The sequence below is a fragment of the Rhinolophus sinicus genome, linkage group LG07 (genome assembly GCF_036562045.2).
Source record: "Rhinolophus sinicus isolate RSC01 linkage group LG07, ASM3656204v1, whole genome shotgun sequence".
Taxonomy (NCBI): Eukaryota; Metazoa; Chordata; class Mammalia; order Chiroptera; family Rhinolophidae; genus Rhinolophus; species Rhinolophus sinicus.
The window spans coordinates 87989169-88014875 of record NC_133757.1 but is presented as its reverse complement, the minus strand read 5'-3'; the positions used below and the strand labels follow the sequence as shown (position 1 = coordinate 88014875).

General features: G+C 52.4%; 1 protein-coding gene across 1 annotated transcript; it reads left to right on the top strand.

Moving 5' to 3' along the window:
- The first annotated feature begins 6248 nt into the window (after positions 1 to 6248).
- Positions 6249 to 25449, top strand: RHOBTB2 (Rho related BTB domain containing 2). Its single transcript, XM_019714641.2, has 10 exons — positions 6249 to 6873; positions 11065 to 11266; positions 11896 to 11999; positions 12526 to 12711; positions 13372 to 14390; positions 14690 to 14808; positions 16952 to 17102; positions 20315 to 20403; positions 21221 to 21326; positions 22518 to 25449. The coding sequence occupies exons 2-10, from the start codon at positions 11075 to 11077 to the stop codon at positions 22733 to 22735; spliced, it is 2184 nt and encodes a 727-aa protein (XP_019570200.2). The 5' UTR covers positions 6249 to 6873; positions 11065 to 11074; the 3' UTR covers positions 22736 to 25449.
- The last annotated feature ends 258 nt before the right edge of the window (positions 25450 to 25707 follow it).

Here is a 25707-nt window from a genome sequence, read left to right as displayed (position 1 = left end):
ACTCAATTTATTTTTAAGATTCCCCATTCTGTGCCATGCATTCCTTTACCTGGGAGCAGTCAACAGGAAGTAATCCACACTCACAAGAGACCACTTCTGAGGGTCAACAAAAAACTCTCCCATCCTTAACATCACGCTGTAATGGAACCAGCTGCCGAGGGAGAAAATGGGCCAGAAGAGAGGAGACTGGGCGCTCCTAAACCACACAGCTCCCCTGCCCCCTCTCCCAGCCTCTTCCCTACCCCCTCTATGGCACTGCAGCCACATGGGGAACAGTTGGGGCTTTTTATAATCTTTATTTGTTAACACTTCAAAGCTATTTTTTTTCCGTGCTGCAAGAGATGCCCATGCCTCATGAAAAAGATGTGAAAAAATACAAGTCTATTTTGGGGTGCTCAGCCTCCTCAGAGCTTCTCTCTTGCAGCTTCGCAGGGCTCCAGGACCAAGCCTGCCCTCTCTCAGGTCTGCAGCTTGCTTGAAATGGAGGATCTTAGGCCTGGACGCACTGGCTAGAGGGTGCACTTGTAACTTGTCTGCCTATCACACAAGGCAGAAGTAACACCGTCTAGCTTCTTGGTGCTGCAGGCTTGCCTGGTGGTGGTTTCTGGTGCCTGTCCTAAGAAATTAATATCCCCAGAGACTAGGGGTGGACGATGCATTTCCCTCCATGGCATTAGAGGTGGAACTTGCAGCTCTTTAAAGATGTAAACCAACAAGGGCTCACGTTTTTGTTTTGGGGGCTTTTTGTTTGTTTGTTTTGTTTTTGCTGAATGAAGAGCTGCTTCAAAGCTGCTCTAGATGCAGCATATGGAAGCCCCAGCCAGCTGTGGATTCCAGGATGCAGGGCCAGGGTAGAGTGACAAAAGGAGTCTGCATGCAGACCTCAGGCAGCAGGGGCTGGTGGCAGCCTTGTCAGACCAACCTGGGAGTAGATTCTTCAGGTCTAGTTACTGCCTGGAGCAGCCCTGCCAGCAGCAGCCCTGCCAGCACACAGTGTGGCTATACGCAAGGCTGAAAGGGGCCAACTGGGCTTTGAGGATCCCAAGCAGAATTCTAACTTGTGTTCCTTTCACAGCCTCATCCAGTTTGTTCATTTCCTCAGGAGACCCACTGGACACCAGGGCCAAAATGAGCATCAAATGTTCCAACCCTGGTAGGTCAGACTGTCAGAATTCCGCCCCCCTTCCCAGTCTTGCCCATACCCTCTGTGCCATCTGGTCTTCATAGGCAACCCAGGTGGCATACACTCAAATGAGAGTTGGGTCCCCCTTTACACAGGGGTGTTCAGCATAGGTCTATGAAGGGGAGTAGGCAGAAGTGAAGGAAGAGTTAGAGGGATCACACAATCCCTGATCTCAGCCCTGGGAGGAGCCATGAGATCATATAGCCAAGCCCTGTCTTTGGGCAAGTAATATTGTTATCCTCAATGAAAGACCAGAGAGGTTAAGTTTCTTTCCCAAAGTCACACAGCCAGTTCTTGGTGGAGAGAAGACGAGGAAGGCTGCTGTTGCTCACATCCCTGCCTACACCACCAGGCTTGGGGGCTTCCCCTTCCCTTGGTTTTCTTTCTGGCTTGTCACCACCCTGCTCCTTGGGGGTTGTCACAGAGATGCCCTTCCATTACCCTTTAATCACCCAGTGCCAACTGCTTCCAGAGGTGTCTGGCTTCTCCAAGCCTGTCCTTGATCATTCCCTATCTCTCCTGAAATTCTAGAATTTTCTTTGGCCAAACTCATCCCAAGGTTGTGACTGACCATTTAAGGAAAATGAAAGTGGGGATAAATGCAAAATTAGATTCTCTCTCTGCCTCTTACTACACGTCTAACACTACGCCCTTCCCCCAAAATACTTCCTTCTTGCATTCTCGGCCCTGGCAGCCATCAGCTGATATTTTGCTGAGTCCCAATTTGGGTCAGGAGCTGCTCAAATGAAAATACAGGCCTTCCGTGCTAGGAACTCATATTAGATGTCAGTGCTGGAATGAACCTTGGAAGTCACCTGACCTTGTACATGAGAAAGTTGAGGCCCAGAGAGGAGATGGAATTGTCCAACATCACACAGCTCAGCAAGGACAGAATCCAGGCCTCCGGACAGACAATGAACTGCTCTTTCCAAATTTCCAAGCCAGTTCAGAATGTGCAGATGTCCGCAGCATGGGATGGGCCATGACCCCAGCTCTTGCCGTTGCATAGCCCCTTGCCTCCCTGGGCGACCTCTGTCCTGGCCTCCAGGCAGGGTATCTCAGCCTATTGAGCCTGGACAACGGCAACCAAGGTCTTGCCCCGAGTAAGACCCTCCATTTGGGTTGGCCGTCCTGGCGCTTCCTCTTTGTGTAATCACAGTGTGCGCATTCTTTCTCCCACTATCTTCCCCTGCCTTGCCCCATTCTCTTTAGTCCAGCCCAACCCGGAGATTAGAGGGAGCTGGGAGCAATGGCAACCAGATGAAAAGGCCGGTACAGCCTGTGCAAGATGTCTCTGGACAACATGTGAGTAGCCAGTGAGTGTTGTCTCCTCTTTCCCATCAAGTTCCCCACCCCAAACATTCATTCATCCATCAAGCATTTATTGAGTGCTTGTTGCCAGACCAGCACAAAGGATACTCTTTTGAATAAGCGTAATCCCTTCTCTAAAGAGTTCTCAGTACTGTGAGGGAGCGAGAGAGACCCAGTGTAGAGTAGTGTGACTGGTATTATTAGGGGAGCTCAGAGGAAGGGCAGGAAATCCAGACTTTGTGGGGGGTATTCATGGAAGGCTTCCTGGAGGAAGTGACATCTAGGCTAAGACTTGAAAGATGAGTAAGCATTACCCAGGTGCAGGGGTTGGGAAGAAGAAGAGTGTTCAGGCTGAGGGCAACTGCTTGCTCTCGGTTGGTTCGTTCTGAACTTTGTTCCAAGCACAGGGTGGCAGTACCACGTGCTCCTGCACACTCGGGGCTGGGGAGCAGAGCTCACATCACAAGGTTGGTGGGGTGGGCTTCACAGCGGCTCAGTTTTCCAGGAAAGGGGTGGAGAGAAAAGAGGTAAGGAGCCCGTGAATAGCTGACAGTCTGGAGTTGCCTGTGAAACAAATGGGACCGGCAGGTTGGAGGAGGGCACCACAAGCTTGGCTGGCACTGGGAAAGGACCTGCAGAGCCACAGGGAGAGGAGGGCTTGCTGGCACTGGCTGAGAGCCTGCTGTGTGGGTGCCTTCCTGAAAACCAGGATGGAGAGTTCTTTCCCCAGACTAGGCCTCCTGGCCACAGGCTTTGGGAAAACAGCAACCATGTATGAAACATCCTCGAGGAGGATGGTTATGGAGAGGGATTGCCTTTTGGGGTCCAGTTCAAGGGGTTTATGTCACTGGGAAGTAGATGTCACAAGAGGGCTTTGGTGAGGGAAGAGATATCAGGGGAAGTCAGAGACTGGATCCCAGTTCAAGATGCCAGGTGCCCCTCAGGCATAGCCAGGCATTGCCCCCCTCACCCTCCACCCTCTCCTGGGGTGAGTAAGCCAGGCTGTGGCAGGGCATTTCCCAGGCCAACCAGTGGAAGGACCGTGTGGAAGCCCAACTAACCGTGGGAGAATAAATAGCTGATTCTGAAGTGCTACAAAGAAATGGACAAAATGGTGTGTGTGTGTGTGTGTGTGTGTGTGTGTGTGTGTGTGTGACAGAAGAAAGGAGGAGGCAGAGAAAGAAAGAGGCCAGAAGACTTTCTGGAAAAATATCCCACCAGGCCTGATTTGAGAAGTAATCTGGAGCAAGGAAAATAGACTCCCTAGGGCTGGGGTGGGAGGGGGGCAAGGGGAGGGAGAGTGAGGGAGCTGCTTGTGTTATGAGACATTGCTGAAGGCTGAGAGCTGGGGACAGGGACAAGGCTCAGAGTGGGTGCTGACAACTCTTGGGTTACTGGCAAGGGACCCAGCCTACGGGAATGACTGTTTTCCAGGATTCTGGCATTGGAAGGCCGGGCAAAGATGAAGCAAATGTGGTAGCCAGATCTTTGGCCCAGGAGTCAAGATTCTGTGGCTGTCTTGAGTAACTGGGAGGGGTGAGTTGAAGGCCAGGACTGGGTGAAGAGAAGGCCTGGCATCAGCCACAACTGAGGCAGAGGCTGAGAGCTGAAGCTTAGTGGTGATCTGCCTCTCACATCAAGAATCTTTGCCCTGATGTGGGGAAAAAGCTGGGAGCTGGTGCCTGGAGATCCTGGTCATTGAGCTGGAAGAAGAAACCATGGGAGGTCCTCGTAGGCTGGCCTGAGGGAGAGATCTGTGGAGGCCCCCAGCCCAAGGTGGATGGGATTGTTCAACAGTGATAATGGACCAAGTGGGGGGGGGGGGGAGAAATTTGGTTTTAGAGGAGGAGGGGACTTTGAGGAACTATGACAACAGGAGAGGCTGAGTGGGGCTGTAACTGGGAATGTCTGAGGGGTGAGAAAGTCAGGAAGGACTTTGGTTTGAAGAAAAGCTGAAAGAGGATTGTGGGCAGAAAGCAGGGCTGGGAATCAAGGTGATTCCCCTTCCCCTCACCCCTCCCACCCCCAGCAGAACATCTAGCTCTGCCTGAGACAGTGTACAGAACGTGAGCAGGAGGTACAACTTTATTTGGCCAACCTTACACCGTTGATGACTCACAGTCCAGCTTGGTTGAGCAGTGAGTTTCCCAGGCTGAGCTGGCTCTTTCCTAAAAGACAGAAAGGGCCTTGGCTCCATAGCTGCAGGCCCAGTAGCCCCATGGCTTTGTTTGGGTAGAGGGCCTTCTGTTTTCCTGCTCTCTGCTGTACTGGGGCTGTGCCTGCTGCCTGGATGTATGAAAAGTGAAGCCAACAAGCTGGCACTCTGGAGCTGGGTGGGGGGAACAGGTGCACGTGGAAGAGGCTCTGGACCCCTGGCCTGGTGGCACCTGCAGTGATTTCTGGCACACAGAGGATGTAGTGAGACTCTTCAATGCCAAACATGTGGGGAGAACACATCTGCACATGGTTGAACTTATTTCCTAACTATGTATTCAAACCAGTATTTTCTGTTTTATAGAGAGGGAGTCCTAGCTAGAAAGGTGAAGTAGCACCCTTATTCATCCCCAACCTCTTCTCCAGCTCTTCTCTAGATTGAGGAGGTGGGGGAGGCATCCTCCACCATTCAGACACTTATAGAATGTGAACCAGGCCCGAAAGTATGCTTAACATGAACATCCTCATGGGCAACTTCCAATCATATGCATTCATAGATGGGGCGCATGCTTCAGACTATGTAAAAGTCATTTTTTTATTTGGCTTTTTTTGGCAAAAGATTTCTCTTCCTAATCATATTTTGCATAAACTGGTATTAGAGTGGATTTGCATTCTTAGAGCACCAGCTGGAGGTGTGATGGAGGGGTTTAAGTGAAAGGCATTTCAGTCTGGGCTTTAAAAATTGTCCAGAAGTAATCGGCAAGATGGATAAAACCAGACTGACTACTGTAGTTACTAGCAGTCAACATCATTATAACCAAACTAGCCACTCATATTACAGATGTCATTTCATGTGACTTCTGTATTTTACAGAAGAGTAAATTGAGACAGAGACCCAGAGGTATCTCCAGGGCTACTAGAGCCTTCATGGTATTTCTTTCAGAGGCCAAACGATACTGGTGAACTCAAGGTGGCAATAGGATGGGGTGGGATGGAGGTGGAAACTGCTGGAGACGAGGGAGGGAGAGAAGGTTTAGATGGGAACCAGATGCAGGTGGTACAGGTTCCCAACCTAAAATTCACGAAGGGCCATGGCAGTCGGAAGCATAGGCTGCGGCTGCAGGGGTGCTGATGGAGAGAGGAAGGCCCTCCGCGCCAGGAAAACTCCCACGCCGGCAGAGGGCGTGTATAGAAACGCTGTCTCTCTCTCCCCGTGGGCAACAGTGGAGGCTCGGGTTTAAGGGACAAGGAAAAAACGTCCAGTTCCCGTCCCCTAATTCTCATCCTTTCTAGGGCTGACTAGGGTGCCTCTCGGAATTCTTTCTCTGCTTCCCGGAGGGAAGGGGCAAACCCCGTGGGAGTCCAGCGAGGTTTTGCGCTTCACCAGGTAGAGGGACGCGAGCCCGCACAGGTGACAAGCCGAGACCCCACGTACCCTCCGCATCCCTCCGGGAGGGAGAGGAAGGGAGGGAAAGGAGGGAGGGAGCTGCCCCCACGGGGCGGGGCAGGGAGCGGGACAGCAGGGGCGCCCAATCCCCTTCTTTCCCCGCCCCTTTCCCGCCCCCCGGCCCCTTTCCACCAACGGAGCGCCGCGGTGGGCGGTGCCTGCCACGGCAGCCGTCAGTGTGCGACTACCCCTCTTCTTTTTTCTCCCTTTTCTTTTTTTTTTGATTCCTCCTTTCATTTTTTTTGTGAATGAAAGAAAGAGGTCGTGTGCAGTCCCCAGGACTGCTGCACTAGGCGTCTTGGCGGCCGCGTCCTCGAAGCGGGCCGCGCGTAGCAGCAGCGGCCTCGCCCCCGTCTCCGCTCCTGCCTGCGCAGGCAGAGGACCCCCGGCGGCGGCGCGGCCCAGGCGCCTGAGGTCGGGGCGGCCGCGCGCAGCCCGGCTCCGGCGCGCCTCCATGACATTGGGCGCCCGGGGCACGGGGAGATGCTGATCCGGAAGAGGCGATGGCTGCAGTGGCGCGCGCGCGGCCGCTCCCGGCCCGCCGTCCGGCCTGGGCTGCTCTGTCGGAGTTTCTGATCTAACGCACCCGACCCGGGAGCCTATAGCGGCAGCAACAGCAGCAGCAGCGGCGGCGGCAGCAGTAGCAGCAGCACGGCGGCGCCGGCATTGTCCTAACTTGCACGCGCGGAGTGACCCCAGACATTTCACTAAAATGAGCGTGCTTAGCAGGAAGAGATGTGTTCCTTACACTAGAAATCACCCCGTCACATGTAGTGGTGTAAGTAAATGATTAATTTCTATTATGGCTGGGTTGCAAGCAGCCTCTGGAAACGCGGCGCTTCACCTTCCTGCGCTCTCCTGGCTCTGTCTGCGCCCCTCCTAACTGCCCCTCCCGACGTCCCCTCGCTCCTGCTCTTCCCTGGGCTACAGCTTCGGCTGCTGGGGTCTCAGGGGGCGGGGTACTAACCTTTTCCGGGTTTTTCTAGGGAAAGGAAGATGACTTTATTACCTTGGCTTGTCGAGGCCTTCCCCTTTTAAATTTTTTATTGTGTGTGTGTGTGTGTGTGTGTGTGTGTGTGTGTGTGTAGAGCAGCGTGTCAGGAAACAGGTCCAGAGTGGTGGAAATGTTTCCGTTAAAAATGGAATTTGGGTGCTTTGCTCTTCGTTCCAGAGATGTTTCTTTCAAGTCAACTCCATTGCAGTCTGTGTATCTGAGTTCTGGCAAACTACTGGGAGAAATCCTTAGCATCGCTTGTTGGTGTTTGAGAAGGCTTATTCTTGTTAGGCTTGCATTTTTGTTAATATGACCACTCAAGATCCCTTTGGGCCTTGCTATCCATTGGATCTGTGGGGGGGATTCATCACTCCATCTTCCTTCATATTACAATGTCAGCGACTCTGGTGGGAGCCTCCTTTAATTCGAAGGCCACCTTCTCCGTTCATCTCTTTCAGATTCTCCCTTCCTATCCATCCTCCTTGATTTTTACCTTCATTTTCAGGATATTTCTCCCTTTCGCATTTTGTAAGATGCGGGATGTGGGATATTGGTTGCTAGGAAACAAGCCAGGCTACGAGGGAGATTCTGTCGTTTCCTTGACAACCAGACTAGGGCAGCCACAGATGAAGAAGCTTGTATCAGCTGTGGGAGGGAAAGGGGCTTTTCTGGGCTCTGCAAAGAGTGTGTGTAGGGGTGTGGGGGTGGGACTGGGAGCCAGTGAGGGTTGTAGCTAATCTGAGCACACCTTGCCTTTTGGTCTGGCCTGAGTACAAAGAGCTGGGAGAGCAGTGGGCAAGAGCTTGTTTTTGGAGAGGGAACAGGGATCCTGGGGCAGTGTGGGGAAGGAGCATCTAGGTGACTCTGGGATCACCGAGGGAGCAGAATGAATTGGGGGTTGTGATGCCCAGGGCAGGGTGGCAAGGAAGCAATAGTTTACGGAGAGTCCTCAGGAGTCACAGAAGCATGGGGATGAGGCACTTGTGCAGAAACATCTAGAGTCATTGAAGGAGAGAGTTCCAGAAGGGGAAGTTGAGAAGCTCAGTGAGTGGGATGTATCATTATACATCAGCAATGAAACAGTAAAGTAGCAATATTTTAGAGCAAAAATTACATTACTGTTGGGTTGGCACACTATCTCCAGTATAGGATCCTTGTTTAAGACAGGCCTGATTAGACTAAGAGTTCTGTTGGCTTAATTGGGCCAGTCTGTATCTTAAAGAGCGATATAATTACACATATAGATATGTAATCTAGCATTATATAATTCCACATTACATAAGAAAGCAAGGACCTCCTTTCAGCCCAGCCTCTCTTGGCACGAATTCATCAAGAGTCAGGAGACTTTCTTCCAAAGCCCTCACACCCATTTTCCAGAAGGGCAGACTGATGCCAAGAGAAGTGAAGTGATTTGCCCTTTCCTACATATGACAATGGAGTTTACCAGTCAAGCATTTGGGACAGGGGTGGAGGGGTGAAAATAGGGAGGAAGTGGAAGGATGAGCAGGGGAAGGATGGGAGGGGCTGTCCCGCCTGAGCAGCACCCAGCAGCACTTCTGGTGTCTAAACTCACAGCACAGTGTGTGTTGCTCTTCTGCTTGGGTGGCTGTCCCCTCCTTAATGCTAGAGGTGCATAAGGCAATTTGAATTCAAGTGTTTCTGACTCTCAGTTCCATAATCTGTAAAGAGTATACTATCTTTCCGTCACAAGTGGTGAGGCTTTTTATGGTCATGGTGGTCTGAAAAGGGAAACCAAGGCTCTAGGGGATTGATAGAAAGTTTGGACAGAAAGTCGGTAGAGGACCTGCTGGGAGGCGTGCTGGGAACCACAGCATCAGCACCACCTCCTACGGAACCATATCCCCTTGCTTATGCACTTGTGCATGAGCGTGTTAGTCATAAACTCACTGATCTTAGACCAGCACTGCTCTGCTCTTGTGGCATCCTCCCCGCCATCAAGATGCTCCTTCTCTGTGCTCCTCATCCCCCCTTCCTGCACACCTACATGCAATCTAAATTTGAGGAAGGAGTTCTGTTAGCTAGTGGGCTTTTCTTTTTCTCTTATAACTGTACATGTTCGTATTCTGGGTTCTATCTGTTTTGTTCTTCGGTCAATAAAACAGAAACCACAACTCAGGTGATTCCTCCCAGCGCCAATACATCCTCCCAGCAGCCTGACTTGAGACCAGGAACTGTCAAGATGGGGTTCCCAGTCCTCAGCTCAGGAGAGAGAGTGACGAGGAGGCAGCATGGTGGTTAGAATAACGGTTGTCTGCCGGGGAGGGTGAGGAGGGCTAGAAGAGGGAGAGGAATGATGATGTAGACCGTTACCCTGGAAACTGGGGAGGGGCCTGCTGTGGAGACCCTTGTTGAGGTCCCACTCCTGTAAAATTCCAAGAAGTAGGAGGTGCTTGTCTCATTGAGAAGTCCTTGCTGCACTTTTTGCTTAGGTTGCTAAGATGCATCCACTTGCGCAAATCTCAGTTGCCATCGTTACTTGGATATTTCAGCTCCGCATTCCTGCATGCTGGCATCCAGTTACAGCCTGGCAGGAATGGAGCTGCTCTGTTGCTGCTGGTGGCCTTGCTCTCAGGCTGGATGGCTCAGCAGTGAGGGCACCTGGGCAGCCTCCAGGACTCCTCTGAGCTCAGCCTTCCTTAGTCTAGGAAGGATTCCTCCAGGTTGCTCCAGCCCCCAGCAGACTTCATGCACACAGGACATGTGAGCAGGGGCAGGCCAATGACCCCAGCCAAACCAAGGCCTAATAATAATGCCTCCTACTAATGTCTACCTTGCCCTACCTTCCGAGAGGATGGATGCCAGCAGGGAGACCACCAGTGAAAGCCTTCTCTAGGCAAGGGCCCTCCCCTGGTGACAGCTTTTTAAACACTGACATGACATTTTGACTACAGAAGGTCCTGTTTGTTAATTTGAGCCATCCCTCTCTGAGGGTGAACAAACCACTTCCTCTCTGCCCAACACAGAAGGAAACTGAGGCAAGCATTTGTCCAGAATTTCAGGCTTGTTCCTGACTGTGCTCCCCGCAGCAACCCCATCACCTGTGCAACCAATTTATAAGTGTCCTTCTAAGAAAGTCAGCTGTCTGGGGGCTTCCAGCTCGAGCATCCCCCTCCCTAGGTGCAGAAGGGGCGTAGCTCACCTGAGGCTGGATGCAGGATGCTTGGAGGGCATTCCTGGGTAGTGGATGGCAAAGCCCACTGGCCATGGAGTATATTGTTACAGGCCTGTGGTTACCCCTACCTCCATCTCAAAACAGGGCCTGCAGCTGAGTGAGCCACACAGGCCATGTGACAGACCCAGAGGAGAGAGGAGAGGCCCAGGGGCTGCTCAGGTGCATCCAGAAGCCTCTCTGCCTAGAAAAGCTGGGAGGAAAAACTCTGGTGTTTCCATAAAGGAGGCTGGGGGCTTGGAAATCCACTATGGGAGGAGAGAGGTGGAAGGTATAGGCCAGGAGAGCCGCACCCAGCTCTGACAAGTCCATTAAATTTTAAAGTGGTCCTGCCCTCAGGCATGCTGGGAAAGGGTGGGGACCTGGCCCCGACTGTGCTTCTCTCAGCTGTTTGTTGTTCTGCTGCCACAGCCCTGCTGGCCAGAGAGCAGATGATGAGTGAGCTTCCCGGGCAGACTCTCCTTTGGAGAGAGAGGGGACAGGCCCTGGACAGGCTCCGCCTGGGGTTCTCTCACAGGCATCCCCCATCCAGAAGCCCAATTGGAGGATGGTGGCAAGAAGAAGGCGACAAGTGGTCCCTCCAGTGGAAAGCCTCCGCACAGCCTGAATGGGCTCCCAGCTCTCGGGCCCCTGTGGAGCGACTGCTCAGAAAGCTGCCCTTTCCTTTCTCCTCTCGGCTCAAATGCTGGCAGAGGGGGCGGCTCTGGCCGAGGAGAGCTGCTGGCCCTGGCCCTCCAGAAGCTGGTATGCGAAGCCATCCTGACCGCTTCTCTCCTCTCCCTCAGGTCCCAATTAATGGATTCTGACATGGATTATGAAAGGCCAAACGTAGAGACCATCAAGTGCGTTGTGGTGGGGGACAACGCCGTGGGCAAGACCAGGCTCATCTGTGCCCGGGCCTGCAATGCCACCCTCACTCAATATCAGCTGCTCGCCACTCACGTGCCCACAGTTTGGGCCATCGACCAGTATCGGGTGTGCCAGGAGGTAAGGCTGCAAAGCCACTCAGCAGGGGGCCTACACCATGTATCTGGGCTTCTTCCCAAGCCATAACTTGGGGTCTCCAACCCTGGACTGTGCTGGGCTCATGGAAGTCCCGTGGGGATGGGTGGGGCAGCTGAAGAGGAAGGCGCCCCTGGAGAGAGGGCTGAGGGGAACCCACCCCGGAAGGAGGTGGGGAGGTTCCTCCCACATTTGTATTTTGCGTGGCTGAGCCGGTGCCTGGGTTACAGCATCTTGTACCATCACAGCCTAGTAATGGGGAGCACTAGGGAGTGGGGGGGGAGGCCCTTGGAGAGATGAGAACTGAGAGAAGGAAAGAAGCTGCTGGCTGATAGCAAAAGGTCAGAGACGCCAGACAATTTGCAGGTAAAGCTGGGAGTAGAGTCTCTTCCCTCCTGGCCAGCTTGGATACTGCCCTTGTTATTGAGCCTACAGAGGAGGCACCTGGATAGAAGTGCTGTGCAGGGCACACAGCGGGAGGTGCTCTCTCTGTCACTGCACCCCCTATGATGCCTGGGATCATCAGGGGTGAGCTGGCACCATCCGGAGCTGACACTCAGGGACCCCAAGAACTGCTGCCCCTGGGCCCCACCCTGCTCTGTCCACCCCTACAGGTGTTGGAACGCTCGAGGGATGTGGTAGATGATGTCAGCGTCTCCCTCCGCCTCTGGGACACTTTTGGAGACCACCACAAAGACCGTCGCTTTGCTTATGGGAGGTAGGGAAGCCTCTGCTGCCTGCAGGGAGCCAAGGAGTGGGCTTTCCTTGCTTTCCCAAGGAATGGAGCAACCCTGAGACATACAACTGAGAGGAGGCAGTGGAGCAGACAGCACTGGCGGGTCCTCACAGGAGAGGCAGCCGGGCAGTGAGAGGAGCGGGTTTGGAGTCAGGACGCCTGGTCTGAGTCCTAGCCTGGCTGACGACTAGCTCTGGGATTTGGGGTAATTAGGGAAACCTAATTCTGAGATGATTTCTCTTAGCCTCGAGGTGGTAAAAATGGTAAATTCTAACAACATAGCCATTAGGACAAAATAAGAATCTTTGAAAGCTCTAAAATGCTAAATAAGAGGTACATAAACTAGAGGAACTATTATTCTGTGTTTTGTGTGAGATCATATGAACAGATATGACAGATGTGGGGCCACTGTGTACAAGTGGGGCGGGTAAGCATGTTCTTCCTTGTTCCAGGGGCAGATAACCTACCGCTAGCTTTCTCTGCCCCTAACCTCACTCTTCAACCCCAGGTCCGATGTGGTGGTTCTGTGCTTCTCCATTGCCAACCCTAATTCCCTCCACCATGTCAAGACCATGTGGTACCCAGAGATCAAGCACTTCTGCCCCCGAGCACCTGTCATCTTGGTGGGCTGCCAGCTGGACCTGCGCTATGCTGACCTGGAGGCTGTCAATAGGGCCAGGCGGCCCTTGGCTAGGTAGGGGTGCTGGTGCCTAGGGAAGGGTAAAGAGGGAGACAGAGTGAGGGGCATGTCTCCATGACTCCCTGCTTAGCCCTGAGGGAGTCCACTGAGCCTTATATCTCTCCCTCCATTTCAAACAAGCTCACATAGGGAGCCAACAAGAGTGCTCATTCCTTCAATCCATCCATCCATCCATCCATCCATCCATCCATCCATCTGTTCATCTGTTATACACAGTGTGGGCAATACTGAGCTAAGCACCATAAGGAGAGAAGGAGACAGACAGTCTTTGTGTGAAAGGGGTTTATAATCTTGCTGGGGGGTGAAGTTAATATGTGAACAGGCTAAAAACCAAATTGCATGCTAATTGCCAGAGAGGTAAGTTAGTGTTACCATGACTCTGAGCTGGGGAGCTCACCGGGGCCTGATAGATATGGCGTTTCCTGGCAGAAGAGGGGATTGGAGGTAGGCTTTGAAGGACTGGCAGGATTTGGTCAGACAAAGGAGAAAGGGCAGAGATCAGTGGAAGTGAGCAAGGCAGGAGTGGGGCAGGGATACAGATCCTGAGCAGAGACCCCCCCAGCCTGGTGAAGAACAGTCAGGCTCTGGAGAGCTGCCTCTCCCACCCCCATCCTCCACCACCATGACTTTGCTTTCCCTTCTCGAACCTACCAGGCCCATTAAGCCCAATGAGATCCTTCCCCCGGAGAAGGGTCGGGAGGTGGCCAAGGAGCTGGGCATCCCCTACTATGAGACCAGTGTGGTGGCCCAGTTCGGCATCAAGGACGTCTTTGACAACGCCATCCGCGCAGCGCTCATCTCCCGCCGCCACCTGCAGTTCTGGAAGTCCCACCTCCGCAACGTGCAGCGGCCTCTGCTGCAGGCGCCCTTCCTGCCCCCCAAGCCCCCTCCCCCCATCATCGTGGTGCCCGACCCCCCCTCTAGCAGTGAGGAGTGCCCCGCCCACCTCCTGGAGGACCCGCTGTGCGCGGATGTCATCCTGGTGCTGCAGGAGCGGGTGCGCATCTTTGCCCACAAAATCTACCTCTCCACCTCCTCCTCCAAGTTCTACGACCTGTTCCTCATGGACCTGAGTGAGGGGGAGCTGGGGGGCCCCTCGGGGACAGGGGTCCCCCGCCCAGAGGACCACCGGGCTCACCCTGATCACCACCACCATCACCACCATCACCACCACGGCCGGGACTTCCTGCTTCGGGCCGCCAGCTTTGACGTGTGTGAGAGCGTGGAGGAGGGCGGGGGCTCCGGTCCCGCTGGGCTCCGGGCCTCAACCAGCGACGGGATCTTGCGGGGCAATGGAACAGGGTACCTGCCTGGGCGGGGTCGCGTGCTGTCTTCCTGGAGCCGAGCTTTTGTGAGCATCCAGGAAGAGATGGCAGAAGATCCACTGACCTACAAATCCAGACTGATGGTGGTGGTCAAAATGGACAACTCCATCCAGCCGGGGCCCTTCCGGGCTGTTCTCAAGTACCTGTACACAGGGGAGCTGGACGAGAATGAGCGGGACCTCATGCACATTGCCCACATTGCTGAGCTGCTCGAGGTCTTTGATCTGCGCATGATGGTAGCCAATATTCTCAACAACGAGGCCTTCATGAACCAGGAGATCACCAAGGCCTTCCACGTCCGCCGGACCAACCGGGTTAAGGAGTGCTTGGCAAAGGGCACCTTCTCAGGTAGGGAACATGCTTAGGAACTGACAGCCGGAAGGTAGGGGACTGCTCTCCCAGCAGCCTTCTGAGGAGTCCGGGTTGGTCCGATGAGCATTTTGGTCATCTCAGCTGCTAATGTCCTGGAGATACGGTGGCTGTGCTCCTGCAGCCGGTTCCCCGAGCCTTAGAGCATGGTCTTACAGCTCTCTCCAGCTTGCAGCTGCAGAAGGAAATGGGTTGTCTGGGTACAGTGTCAACTCTTGGGGTTGGTTGTCCTGCATTCTTTCACCACATCGTCATGTGATGCCTCTTCTCCCGGACAGATGTGACCTTCATCCTGGATGATGGCACCATCAGTGCCCACAAGCCCCTGTTGATTTCCAGCTGTGACTGGATGGCTGCCATGTTTGGGGGGCCGTTTGTGGAGAGTTCCACCAGGGAGGTAAGGCTGGCATGGTGGGGGAGAGGGGAGACCTACACCCTTTGCCTCTGAGGTATCTGTCATTTAATGGTGCTTTCTTTGGCGTTAACTATGTGCTAACCAGTGAGTAAAGTTTGTGAGATGGTTCCCATAGCCAAGATTTTACAGTATACCAGAACAGGGAATTTTAGTAACATCTTAATGCTGTAGTTTAGAAAGCACTTTCAATACCTTATCACAGATCGTCTCTCACATGACTCATATATGTAGTGTTCCCACTTTATACCGAAGGAAAGTGAGGCCTCGAGAAGTTAATGGCTTGTGCAAAGTTGTGTAAGTAGAAAGGAGAGGCTAGGACTTGAACTCAAGACCTCTGATTCCTTGGCTCTATGTATTGTACCTCGGCTTCTTCCTGACACATGTGAAACAGCTGGAAAAAAATCCAGCATGTCCCAGACTAAATCTATCACTGTTTTAAAATGTAGGTTTTATGACTGAGGCATCGCAAAGCCATAAGATCAGGAGAAAATTCCCATTGAAAAGATAGATTGTTATACTCCAATCTAATAAGAGGGGGCATGCACAGTGGTGGTGGGGTATAGGGCGAGGCACCAGGTTGGTCAGGAGACAGAGGGAGCATGGAGAACTGTGGGCAACAGCCTTTATTGTGGTTTCCATGGGAAGGAACAGGAGGGCGAGGCAGGGTAAGTTTTAGGATTGGCTGGTTTGAATAATTTCATGGGCTGTGGGGCGCAGGGGCTGTCTAGTCATCCGGTACCTGGCCCTGAGGTGACGGGGGCAGGTGGGCAGTGGCCAGGAGTGTGAGAGCTGATAAAGAAGGTGGTGGGGGTGTGGGTTCTGGATTGCTTGGTGTGCACAGCTTGCAGGGGACTCAGTTACTATCTCTAGGAGTCTGCTTGCCCTGGGAGGGCCAGTCCTTCCATGGTCTGCAAGGCCCCAGATGTCAAAGCATCAAAATACAGAAACTAAAAAGAAACACTTTAGAGAATCACCTTTCCCTTTAATCAGGGCCACTCTCACCTGCTCTCTCACTGATAACTGCTACTTTCTTAGGCACAGAGAGTAGGAACAGAACTAGAAGGGGCCTCTCAGTGTGTCCTTAGCAATATTTTCTTAAATCTCTTCTCCCCTTTGCATTCTCCCAGCACGCAGGGTAACCCAGGCCGTGGCCCTTGGTGTTATTCATCTGCTCTGAACTCCTGTAGCATTAACTGTCCAGCACTCAGCTTTGCACTTAACAAGGTCCTACTTTGTGCAGCTGCTTCGAGTGCTGAGTGTCCGCATGCAGTTTGGTCGGTGAGGTCTTTTGAGTGCAGTGACTAGGTCTTCACTTGTGCAAGTACTCCCTCCACCAGCGCTGGCCCCTTAGTAAGTGCTCACCAAGTACCTGAATGAAAAACTGAACTAAGACAATGCAGGACTATGTCCAGGGACACAGGATAGGCATTTCCTAGGATATCTGGGAAGGAAGTCCTATGGAAGGAAGGCTGAGGGGAGGCTTGAGATTTGAGTCAGTTTCTGCTCCTGGAAGCGGAACAGGATTGGGATATGTGAAGTGAGAGATGAGGAACTCTCTGAAGCCCTAGGGGCCAGCAGCCCTGGGCACTTGTCAGTACCATAGAAACAGCTTCAAAGCTCTAGCCAGTTCCCAACGCAGCCTGAGAGACTTGCCTCTGATGAGAAAGCAGTTTTTGCAGCAGCGCTGCTCCAAGGAGATCCCGGAGGCCCAAAGCAACCGCTTAGAGCAGCCAGAGAGAAGCCAGTTGGTGTTTGCTTGCTGATTCTGTATCCCACTTGCACTGTAGGGCGAGGAGGGGCTGGGTATAGGTTTAGGTGATGGGAAAGACTCTTTCCAGCGTCCTCCAGGCCAAAACGGCTTTGGAAGGATGGCAGTGAGAATCCAGGTGCTTGTAAAAGCTGTTAGAGCTGTGCTTATTGGTGCTGCCAGATGGGCTCAGCAAAGTTGTAGCTCTGGGAGATAGGCCTTTGGGGGCCTTCTGAGCAGGCACAAGGGCAGCACAGGGATGGCTGCCTGTCTGGGGAAGACTGGCTGTGAGGGCCAGGGCCTTGAGTCGCTCAGAATTGAGTGACGCCTACCTACGGCCAGATCTCACTGCGGGCTGCTCTTTTCCTCCCCTTGCAGGTTGTGTTTCCTTACACTAGTAAGAGCTGCATGCGGGCAGTGCTGGAGTACCTGTACACAGGCATGTTCACCTCCAGCCCTGACCTGGACGACATGAAGCTCATCATCCTGGCCAACCGCCTCTGCCTGCCGCACCTGGTTGCCCTCACAGGTAACACACCCGAGCACTCAGGCCTTCCAGGGGGAGAGGTCAGGGAACCCCTCAGGAGTGGTTACTTCTTCTCTCACCTGTGTCCTCCTTGGGGACAGGCCGCTGGGGACAGCACCAAGGGACCCACGGACATAAAGTGAAGCCTGTTGATGCGTACTGGGGGTTGGGTGAAGACACAGATGTGAAGAAGTATGTGTGACAAAGATGCTCCAAAGGGGTCACCTGTAGGCTGTTTCCAAAAGTGGTTTTGTCCCAACAAAGTGGTCTCCATAGGATGGTAGCGCCCGATGTTCCTGTCAGCTTGGCTTCCCTCAGGCAAGCCTCACAAGTCAAAAGAATATAACGCAATTCCACATTTCAATCCTTTGGCCCTTCTCCTTCTCCTCATCCTTCCTCCTTTCCTTTTTCTTCCTCCTTTTCCTCCTCTTTCTCTTCTTTCTCCTTATCACCCACCTTCACTTTCTCTTTCTTCTCCCAGAAACAGACAACAAATATTGACCTGCCACTCCTAATTCCTGGACACTATTGTGAGAGCGGGAGCTCAGCTTTTAGAAGGAACCAAACCCAGAAGCCCTTGGGGTAGAGCAGGGACTGAGGCAGGAGGGAGGTGAAGCGGCAGGCAGTGGGGCTCAAGGGGCTGGAGAGAGAAATGGTGCCGCCCAGATGAAGGGTGTCTGGGGCCCGTGATGCAGGCAGACAGCTCCTGTTGATGTGAGAATTGGCATTTGCCTGGTGTTGGTTGCTGGGGTTGGGACCTGTCCTGGTGTTGATATCAGGGTTATATTCTCGGGCGGGTTGTGGGGCAGAGAACAGGGCCTCTGATATTCAGGTCAGGGAAGGATCCAGTGTCAGAGCTGCTGGGGCCCTGGGCAGATAGTACCCAAGTTTGGGACTCAGGTATGAAGGAAACATCAACCTTATGATGAGAAATGGTTATAAAATGGGGCTTGGTCATAGGAAGAAGGCAGAAATCATTGAACAGAACCGAATGTTAAGAGCTGAGCCTGCAGAGGGAGTCCAAGAGCCACAGTTGGGGACACAGAGGGTGTTAGGGCAGGGAGCAAGACAGAGGCTTCTGAAGATCACAGCTGTAATAGTATGTCATTCACGCTGTCCATAAGTGGCGTGGTCTTTCCAAAGCACATGAAACTGTTCAAACTCTTAGACCAAGTAATTCTTTAGAAAGACTATTGCCAAAGAAATGACCGAAAGGGAAAAAATAAATGTGTATAGATGCTTCTATAAGTTTGTTTCATCATGGCGGGCAATCAGAGACAAATCAAATAGGCACCACTGATTAAGCACACATGGGTAATTTTCACAAGGTGGCCATTAAACATGTTAAATAGCACTGCTGCACAGAAAGGCTCATACAAAATAACATTGAGTGACTTTTCCCGTGAAATAGTCCAGGCTAGAAAACATGAACAAAAGCGTGTTGTGTATGTACCTTGTCAAGCATCAGTGGAAAATACCGTGTATGATATAATAGGTGATGCCTTATGTTTTGTGAGACATGCTTTCTCTGAAGTTATTAATTCAGTCTTAAAACTTTTTTGCTAAATATAACACAAATCCATGAAAGATATTTTAGCTTAAGGAATTACTGTAAAGCAAAATGACCCATATTAGGAGCTAGAACCTTCTGGCCACCCCAGGAGCCCTCCACCTGTCTGTCCCAGTCACAGACCTTCCTTCCTTCCCAGGAGTTACCACTCTACCTGTTCTTCTTTTGAGGGGTATTTTTTATGGCCTCACTTCCTTACTCTTCTTCCTAGTTTTATCATCCAAGCGTGCAACCTTAAACACTGTAGCATGGCTTTATTTTTTTATGTACCTATGACATTTCTTTTAAATTATAGGTATTTTGTTCATTAAATTTTTTTCCCCTTGCAATTTACCTATTGGAAAAACCCTTCTGCGCTTCTAGAAAATCTAGATTTTCACTGACTGTATTTCTCTAGTGCACCAAACTTCCTCCTGTAAACTGGTCGTTGAATCTAGAGGCTACATCAGATTCACATTCAATTTTCTTTTGGTCAGACTACTTCATGGCATAGATTGTCTACTTTTCTCTCTTGTGATGTTGTCAGCCGTTGAGTATTGTTGCCTGGGTCCATTAATTTATTAGGTGTTGTGAAATGGTAATATTCCAATTCAATCATTCCTTCTTTGTTTATCTGTTAGAATATGTCTAAAAAGAGAGAAACTTCCCACACCTACTCTTTGGTTACCCAGAGGTACAGTTCATATAGGAAAGGCAGGTGAATGCTTGATTCTTTCATTTACCAGTTTTCAAGATAAATTGGTTTCGTATCATCCTTTGAGGTGAACGATTCGTTTTTTTAATTTTTAAATATTATTATGAACTCTTAGATTTGAACGTACTCAAATGTGTTCAAATAACTGCAAGGATCCTTATTGAAGCTCAAATACTGTACTGAACCCTTAGCCAGTAGAAGTCTCTTCACCTTAGCTCCAGAGTCTCTGAGCTGCTGGTTATGTGGAATGCCAGGACGTTCCAGGTTTATCTCATTTGCTTCCTGCCCCAGACCTGGAACCAGCCATTTCCCTATGAAGTCCTGGTTTCTGACAGTTGGACACAGTATTTCAAGGCTACAGCCTGTCCGCTAGGGATGCTTGTTGCTACTGTGATGGCTGTTGTTGCTAGGTCTTTCCTGTGGACTGAGCTGGGAAATACAGTTATATTTTTAAAGATTAAATACCAGGACTTTAACCTGCTACAGTTAGAATTCAGGATGGAGAGCATTTACTTCTTTAAATGTTTTAACTTAAAATGAAAGTTTAGTACACAATTTATTATAAAATTGAAACTAATACAAACAATGAGGTTTATCTGTAGTTCTAACTTGTAGTTCTCAACAGCGTCAATGGCTGAGGCCACGGGCGGCTTTCCCCTTACGTATGTCAGACTGTTTGGTGCAACATAGGGAGTTTGACCAGTCCTCTTAGCTGATTCTAATATCCTCCTTCACTTCCCACACCACTCCACTGGGAAGGTCTTGCCCTAATCCCAGTTTCTTCACTGGTGGGAATGGACTTAAATCGCCTGTGGCCTTTCCTGGCCTGCTGAGACTTGCCCTTGGCCTTGATCTCTCTTTGCCCTGCAGTGGGCCCCTGTTTGGGGGTGTACGTGAGTGCATATTCCCTCATGTGGTTCTTTAGCTGATTTCCGGCTGTGTGTGTCACAGAGCAGTACACAGTGACCGGGCTGATGGAAGCAACTCAGATGATGGTGGACATCGATGGGGACGTCCTTGTGTTCCTGGAACTGGCTCAGGTATGATGGCAGCGACGGAATCTCTCCAACAGCCTCAGTTCTGGGCTCTGTCTGCCCATTGACAGCGAATGGGGCGAGGCTGAGAGGTGGAGGTGGTGGATGGGATGGGAACCCATTGTCAGAGTCAGTTCCCTGACTGGGCAGAGCCTATCTCATCCTCCAAGCCGGAGGATACATCGTGACACACCAAGAAGAGAGGCTGGCTGTGGGGGATGGGACTGAGACTTTAGGCAACCATAGGGCAGGGGAGGGAACCCCCGTCTCATGTGTAGACGCATGGCTGCTACCTGCCTTAGGACATTGAAGGGACCTTGAGCACTTTCCCTCGAAAATTCACTGCCCACCTCCTTATTCCCATACAAACTATAACAGCAAAATCTCCCACACGGGCCCTGAGCACGTCAGAAAGTCTACTGCTAAAGATGAGTTTATGAAGTGAAAGCACGGCGGATTTCAGGCTCGCAGACACACCTGGGAAAGTCAGCTCTCAGCCAAGTTGTGAACACCTCAGTGCAGACTGCTTTGGCCCCTGAGGAGGACATCCTCTGGGGTGAGATCTGAGGAGGCTGGACACAGTAGGGAGCTACCATATAGGACTAGAGATTTCCATGGATGCTGGGACAGGACAGGGGCGAGGTGATGGTGCCACCAAGAGCCAATCAAACGTGATGTCCTCACAGTGTTGTGTGGGTGTGCCTCTCGAGGGGGGCTCTGCCCCATTGCAGAGCCTTTGCCCACCTGCGCTGATGCTTCAGCTCTGACAGCAACGGTAGCTCCCTGTGCTGACCTCACCCTGGGGTCTTCTGTGTTTTCCCAGTTCCACTGTGCGTACCAGTTGGCGGACTGGTGTCTCCACCACATCTGCACCAACTACAACAATGTGTGCCGCAAGTTCCCCCGAGACATGAAGGCCATGTCCCCAGGTGAGCATCCCCGGCAGGACCTGCTGCTCCCCCCTTCATGCTGGAGGGGCCTCAACATGGGTCCAAATCTCTGACCTGACCCCAGGGTACCTGGAAGCTGCCTAACTTGACCTTGCAGGTGGAAAGTAGCCTGCAAAGGTGTGTCCAGCCAGGCAGAGGAGGCCCAGGAAAAGCACTGGCCTGGAGGGCAGGGCAGCTAGGGACCTCTGGCAACTCCCTCCGCCTGTCTGGGCTTCTGTCTCTCACAGGTACAAAGAAGGGGTTGGACTAGAGTTAGTATGTTTCAGACTTTTTGGGCAGGACTCCACAATAAGAACGACATGTTATATTGTGACCCAGTACACATATAGAAAAATACATAAATTGTTTTTAATGCTGCTCATGACATGCCACACAGGTTTTACAACCTAGGAATGGGCACAAGTCACAGCTTGGACCACAGAAGTCCAGATAGTCGCGGAGGTCCCTGTGGCTCTGCTGAATGAATGTGTCAGATCCGGGGCACCAGGGAGAGGGGTGCTGACCTCCCTGAGTTCCTGCCACTCAGGGTCCTTGAGGTCACCCTCCTCTCTGCGGAGACCTTCCTGCTACCAGGTTGTCGCTCTGTCCTACCAATTCTCCCACCCCATTCTCTCCTTTTCACTCTTCTAGTGCTTTCTTTCTAAAGCACACCTCCAGTGGCATCAATCACCTGGTTCCAAACCTTCCTTGGCTCCCCACACCTTCCAAAATCAGTCCAAACCCTTCAGCCCAGCCTGCTCTTGTCTGAGCCTCTTGTTCCGCAGCCCCTTCCCCTCAGGACCTCGGTTCTGCCGGATACCTCTCATCCCAGCCATGCCGCACCTCCTCCTCCATCACTCTTTATCTCAGCCTATTTTATGCCCAGTACAGAGTCAGCCCCCATTGAGGCCTTCCCATTTAACTTTCTTGAGGGAGCTCCGTAGCTAGACTGTGGTCTCTGTGGTCCCTGGGGCTTGCACTTCTGGCCCCAGGGACTGGAGGCCCGCCCCAGGTCCCCGTGGTGTGTGTGTGTGAGGGGGGGGATGTCCCTGGACACCCGGGAGCCCCGCTCCAGGTCCCCATGGCGTGTGTGTAGGGGGAGGGGGGTGTCCCTGGACACCGCCAGGTCCCCGCGCTCCTCTCGCCCCTGCTGCCTGCCTTCTAATCCAGCCCTCCTGGGTTCCGCTCCAGAAAACCAGGACTATTTTGAGAAGCACCGGTGGCCCCCTGTGTGGTACCTGAAGGAGGAAGATCACTACCAGCGGGCCCGGAAGGAGCGCGAGAAGGAGGACTACCTGCACCTGAAGCGGCAGCCCAAGCGGCGCTGGCTGTTCTGGAACAGCCCCTCCTCGCCGGCCGCTCCCGCCGCCTCCTCGTCTTCCCCCTCTTCCTCCTCGGCTGTGGTCTGAGATGCTGCCACCCTCGTCTGACCCTGCTGCTATTGTGCCCACCTGTCCTTGCCCCTCTGCTCTCTGCATCGCCCCCTCCACCTTCCAGGGACCAGGGGACCCACGTAACCAGGACCGTAAGGGCGGAGCTGTTCTCACCAGCCAGTGTAGCTCTCAGCGAGAGGCGCTGGGCCTTGTGGATCAGAACAGGGACCCCTTGAGAGGTCTCCCATTCTGAAGCAGGGCAGGGGACAGGTGCTGGGAGGTGGGGAACAGGAAGGAGCTGAGAGTGCTGGCATCTTGTCTCTGGGTTGGAGAACCGTAGAATCAAAGGGAAAACTCTTCCAGCGATGAGAGAGTTGTGGTCTGTGGAGGCAGCCCCCTCCCAGCGAGTAGCAGTACTTAGGGAGGTTCCTGCCTCTACTGGCCGTGTTTTCCACCAGTGGACTTGAGGGTTGCAGATGTGTTGTGGGCATTTCCATATAGAGCTTACTCACATCCTCACTGGAGAAGTCAGGGTAGACATTAAGCCTTCAGAGCCCAGCTCAAGGCTTCCACATCCTGGGTGCAGCCGCCAGAGGCCACACATGTGGAGGCTTGCACTGGGCTGGCGTGCCTCCCAGGGCATGGTAAAGGGTGGTGGAGTTTGTGCAGAGCTCCAGGCCAGAAGCAGTGCCTCTTGGTGCAGTGAGAAGCTTCTCCCTCCGCCCTCCTTCACCACTCTGAGATGGAGACTAGAGAAAACAGCTGAAAGCGGGGGATGGAGAGAAGGAAGCGGGTGATGGGGATCTGGGCGCAGCAATGCCGAGCTCCTCTGGGCTCCCCCCAGCCTCTAGTTAGCACAGCTTCTTATGGGGTGGGACAAAATTAGCAAAAAAACAAACACACAAACAAGAGCAACAAAATCACCACCAACAAAAACACCCTAGCCTCTATCCCCTCAAAGAACGGAAAAAAGACTGTGTATGGCTTACATTTCTATAAAACAAAACAGGGGCCCCCATGTTGAAAGCCCCCAAAGTTTAGGTTGTAACATGGATTCCAGTGCCTGTCAGGAAAGGATGTTGTCACCTGCTGTGACTGAGGATGCCTTGGCTTGCTGGCTGCCTCTGAGGGGGCAGCATAAGTCCCATGCCTTCAGCATGCTGGGATTGAGGTTTTGGGGTTGCATGGGGAGGAGGGGGGTGGCTTCAAGGTTCAAACATGACATGAGACGCTTTTGCCCATAATGACAATCAGGTTATCCTTAGCTTTAGAGGTGACCCCCCCAGGATGTGAATGTTTTAGAGGGAGGGGTGGGGCAGGGGTCAAGAGTCAGGAAAAAGTGTGCTTGCTGACTTGGGAATAGGAATCTCAGTAATGAGGGATCACAGGGGAGGACCTTACTTAGTGCTGGTTTGGGAGAAAAGAGAATTGAGCAGGAGCAGCGCTAAGCTCAGTCCAGAGGAGAGGCGGGATGAGACGAGGATGAGGACAGCAGCTTGCAGCTCCAAGGGGAAAAGCTGGGCCACACTGGACCCTCTCCCCATTTTCTAATCTGGATCATATTTTATCCCCGTACCCTTTTTAGACTTAAAAGACAGAGTCCCTCTGATGAGGGTGGAGATCCTGAGCACCTGGGCTCAGAGCTGGGGAGTCACCTGACCCAGAAAGATGCTTTAGGTTCCAGGTCCCTGGGGTGGATTTCACCACCGAGTCAGGTTTTGGGTCTGGGAGAGCACAAACCCAGAAACAAAGGAAACCTCTGTAACAACTTAGTGGTGCCAAGACCTAGAGAGTTGAGAGGAAGTCCTCACCAAGAGAAGGAGCAGGAGGTGGAAGGTCGAGTGGCTGTGACCTACGTTGTCTGAGCCCAGACTTCTCCAAGGCTGTGGCTGTCTCCCAAGTCCTCTGCGTGGCTACTCAGGAGTCAGATGTGTGCTGCCCTCTACTGGCTGGTCGGCCTCCCTGTACTGAGCTCAGTCTCTGGCTTCAGGGGAGGGAGGCTAGGGAACAATGGGCTGGGCAGGAGGGGAGCCCCAAAGCGGGGAGCAGCTCTGTCGCCAGCACCTTTGCTCTGGGGAAGGAGGCAGGGGAGCCATGGGGCCTCTCAGGAACTCTATGTAAGGGAGAGCAGGGGCCCAACGTCCAAAGTGAGGGGAAATGTGTGTCCATGAGCTTGCAGGGCTGAGCCATCTGGCCCACAGATAAGGATGGAGAAATTTCATGGGGGAGAGAGAATGAAGGTGACCCAGGAGGTGCGGGAAGCCCACAGGAGACGGGCCACAGATCGACCCCAGCAACCAGGGCCAGCTCACCCCTCAGGGACCCACAGCCCCTTCCCAGCTGCCCTGTCAGAGCTGGTCCGCACCATGCAGGAGCCCCACAGGCCCAGATGCAACCCAGACACCAGCTGGGGAGGCTGTGGGGGAGCCAGTCATTGCTGGGGTCCCTCTCCCTGGGGAAGGAAAGGGAGGGAGGAAGGGCTGAAATTCCAGTTCCCCAAGAACCTCACCTGGAAATCCAGAGTCAGGGTGGGAGACCCACAATGTGTGGCAAGCTGAAGGCAACCAGGGGGAAAGGAAGGAGGGAGTCCCACAGACCTGTACTCATGTCACTCAGAGCTGCTCCAGAGGAGACGGGGAGGATGGGGAGGGGATAAAAAAAAAAACAAAAAAAAAACCACCTCTTTTTATATAAGGTTTCATATTTAATTTGGTCATGAATTCATAAATACATGAGTATTTTGTACCTAATGGCCTTCCTTGTAGTGTTTGAAATTTCCAACAAGCTCTTCAAAAGTGGGACCTTCCACTGGAGAGAAGCATGAAAAGATAATCACTAATGAAACATTAAAGGGCCTATCGTGTGCCAGGTGCTATTTGGACTGGATATAAAACAAACCAAAAAGACAACTTGATGCTCTCATGAAGCTTACCTTTTAAATTAATAAATATGACAAATACTGATAAGGCTAATACTTTAGGTGGACACTGACAGTCTCTGAGGAAGAG

Excerpts from the sequence above, each read along its gene's own strand:
- RHOBTB2 (XM_019714641.2), top strand. The coding sequence starts at position 11,075 with ATGGATTCTGACATGGATTATGAAAGGCCAAACGTAGAGACCATCAAG. Across the intron at positions 12,712-13,371 it reads GCCAGGCGGCCCTTGGCTAG|GCCCATTAAGCCCAATGAGA; the intron begins GTAGGGGTGCTG and ends CGAACCTACCAG. Across the intron at positions 14,809-16,951 it reads TGGAGAGTTCCACCAGGGAG|GTTGTGTTTCCTTACACTAG; the intron begins GTAAGGCTGGCA and ends CTCCCCTTGCAG.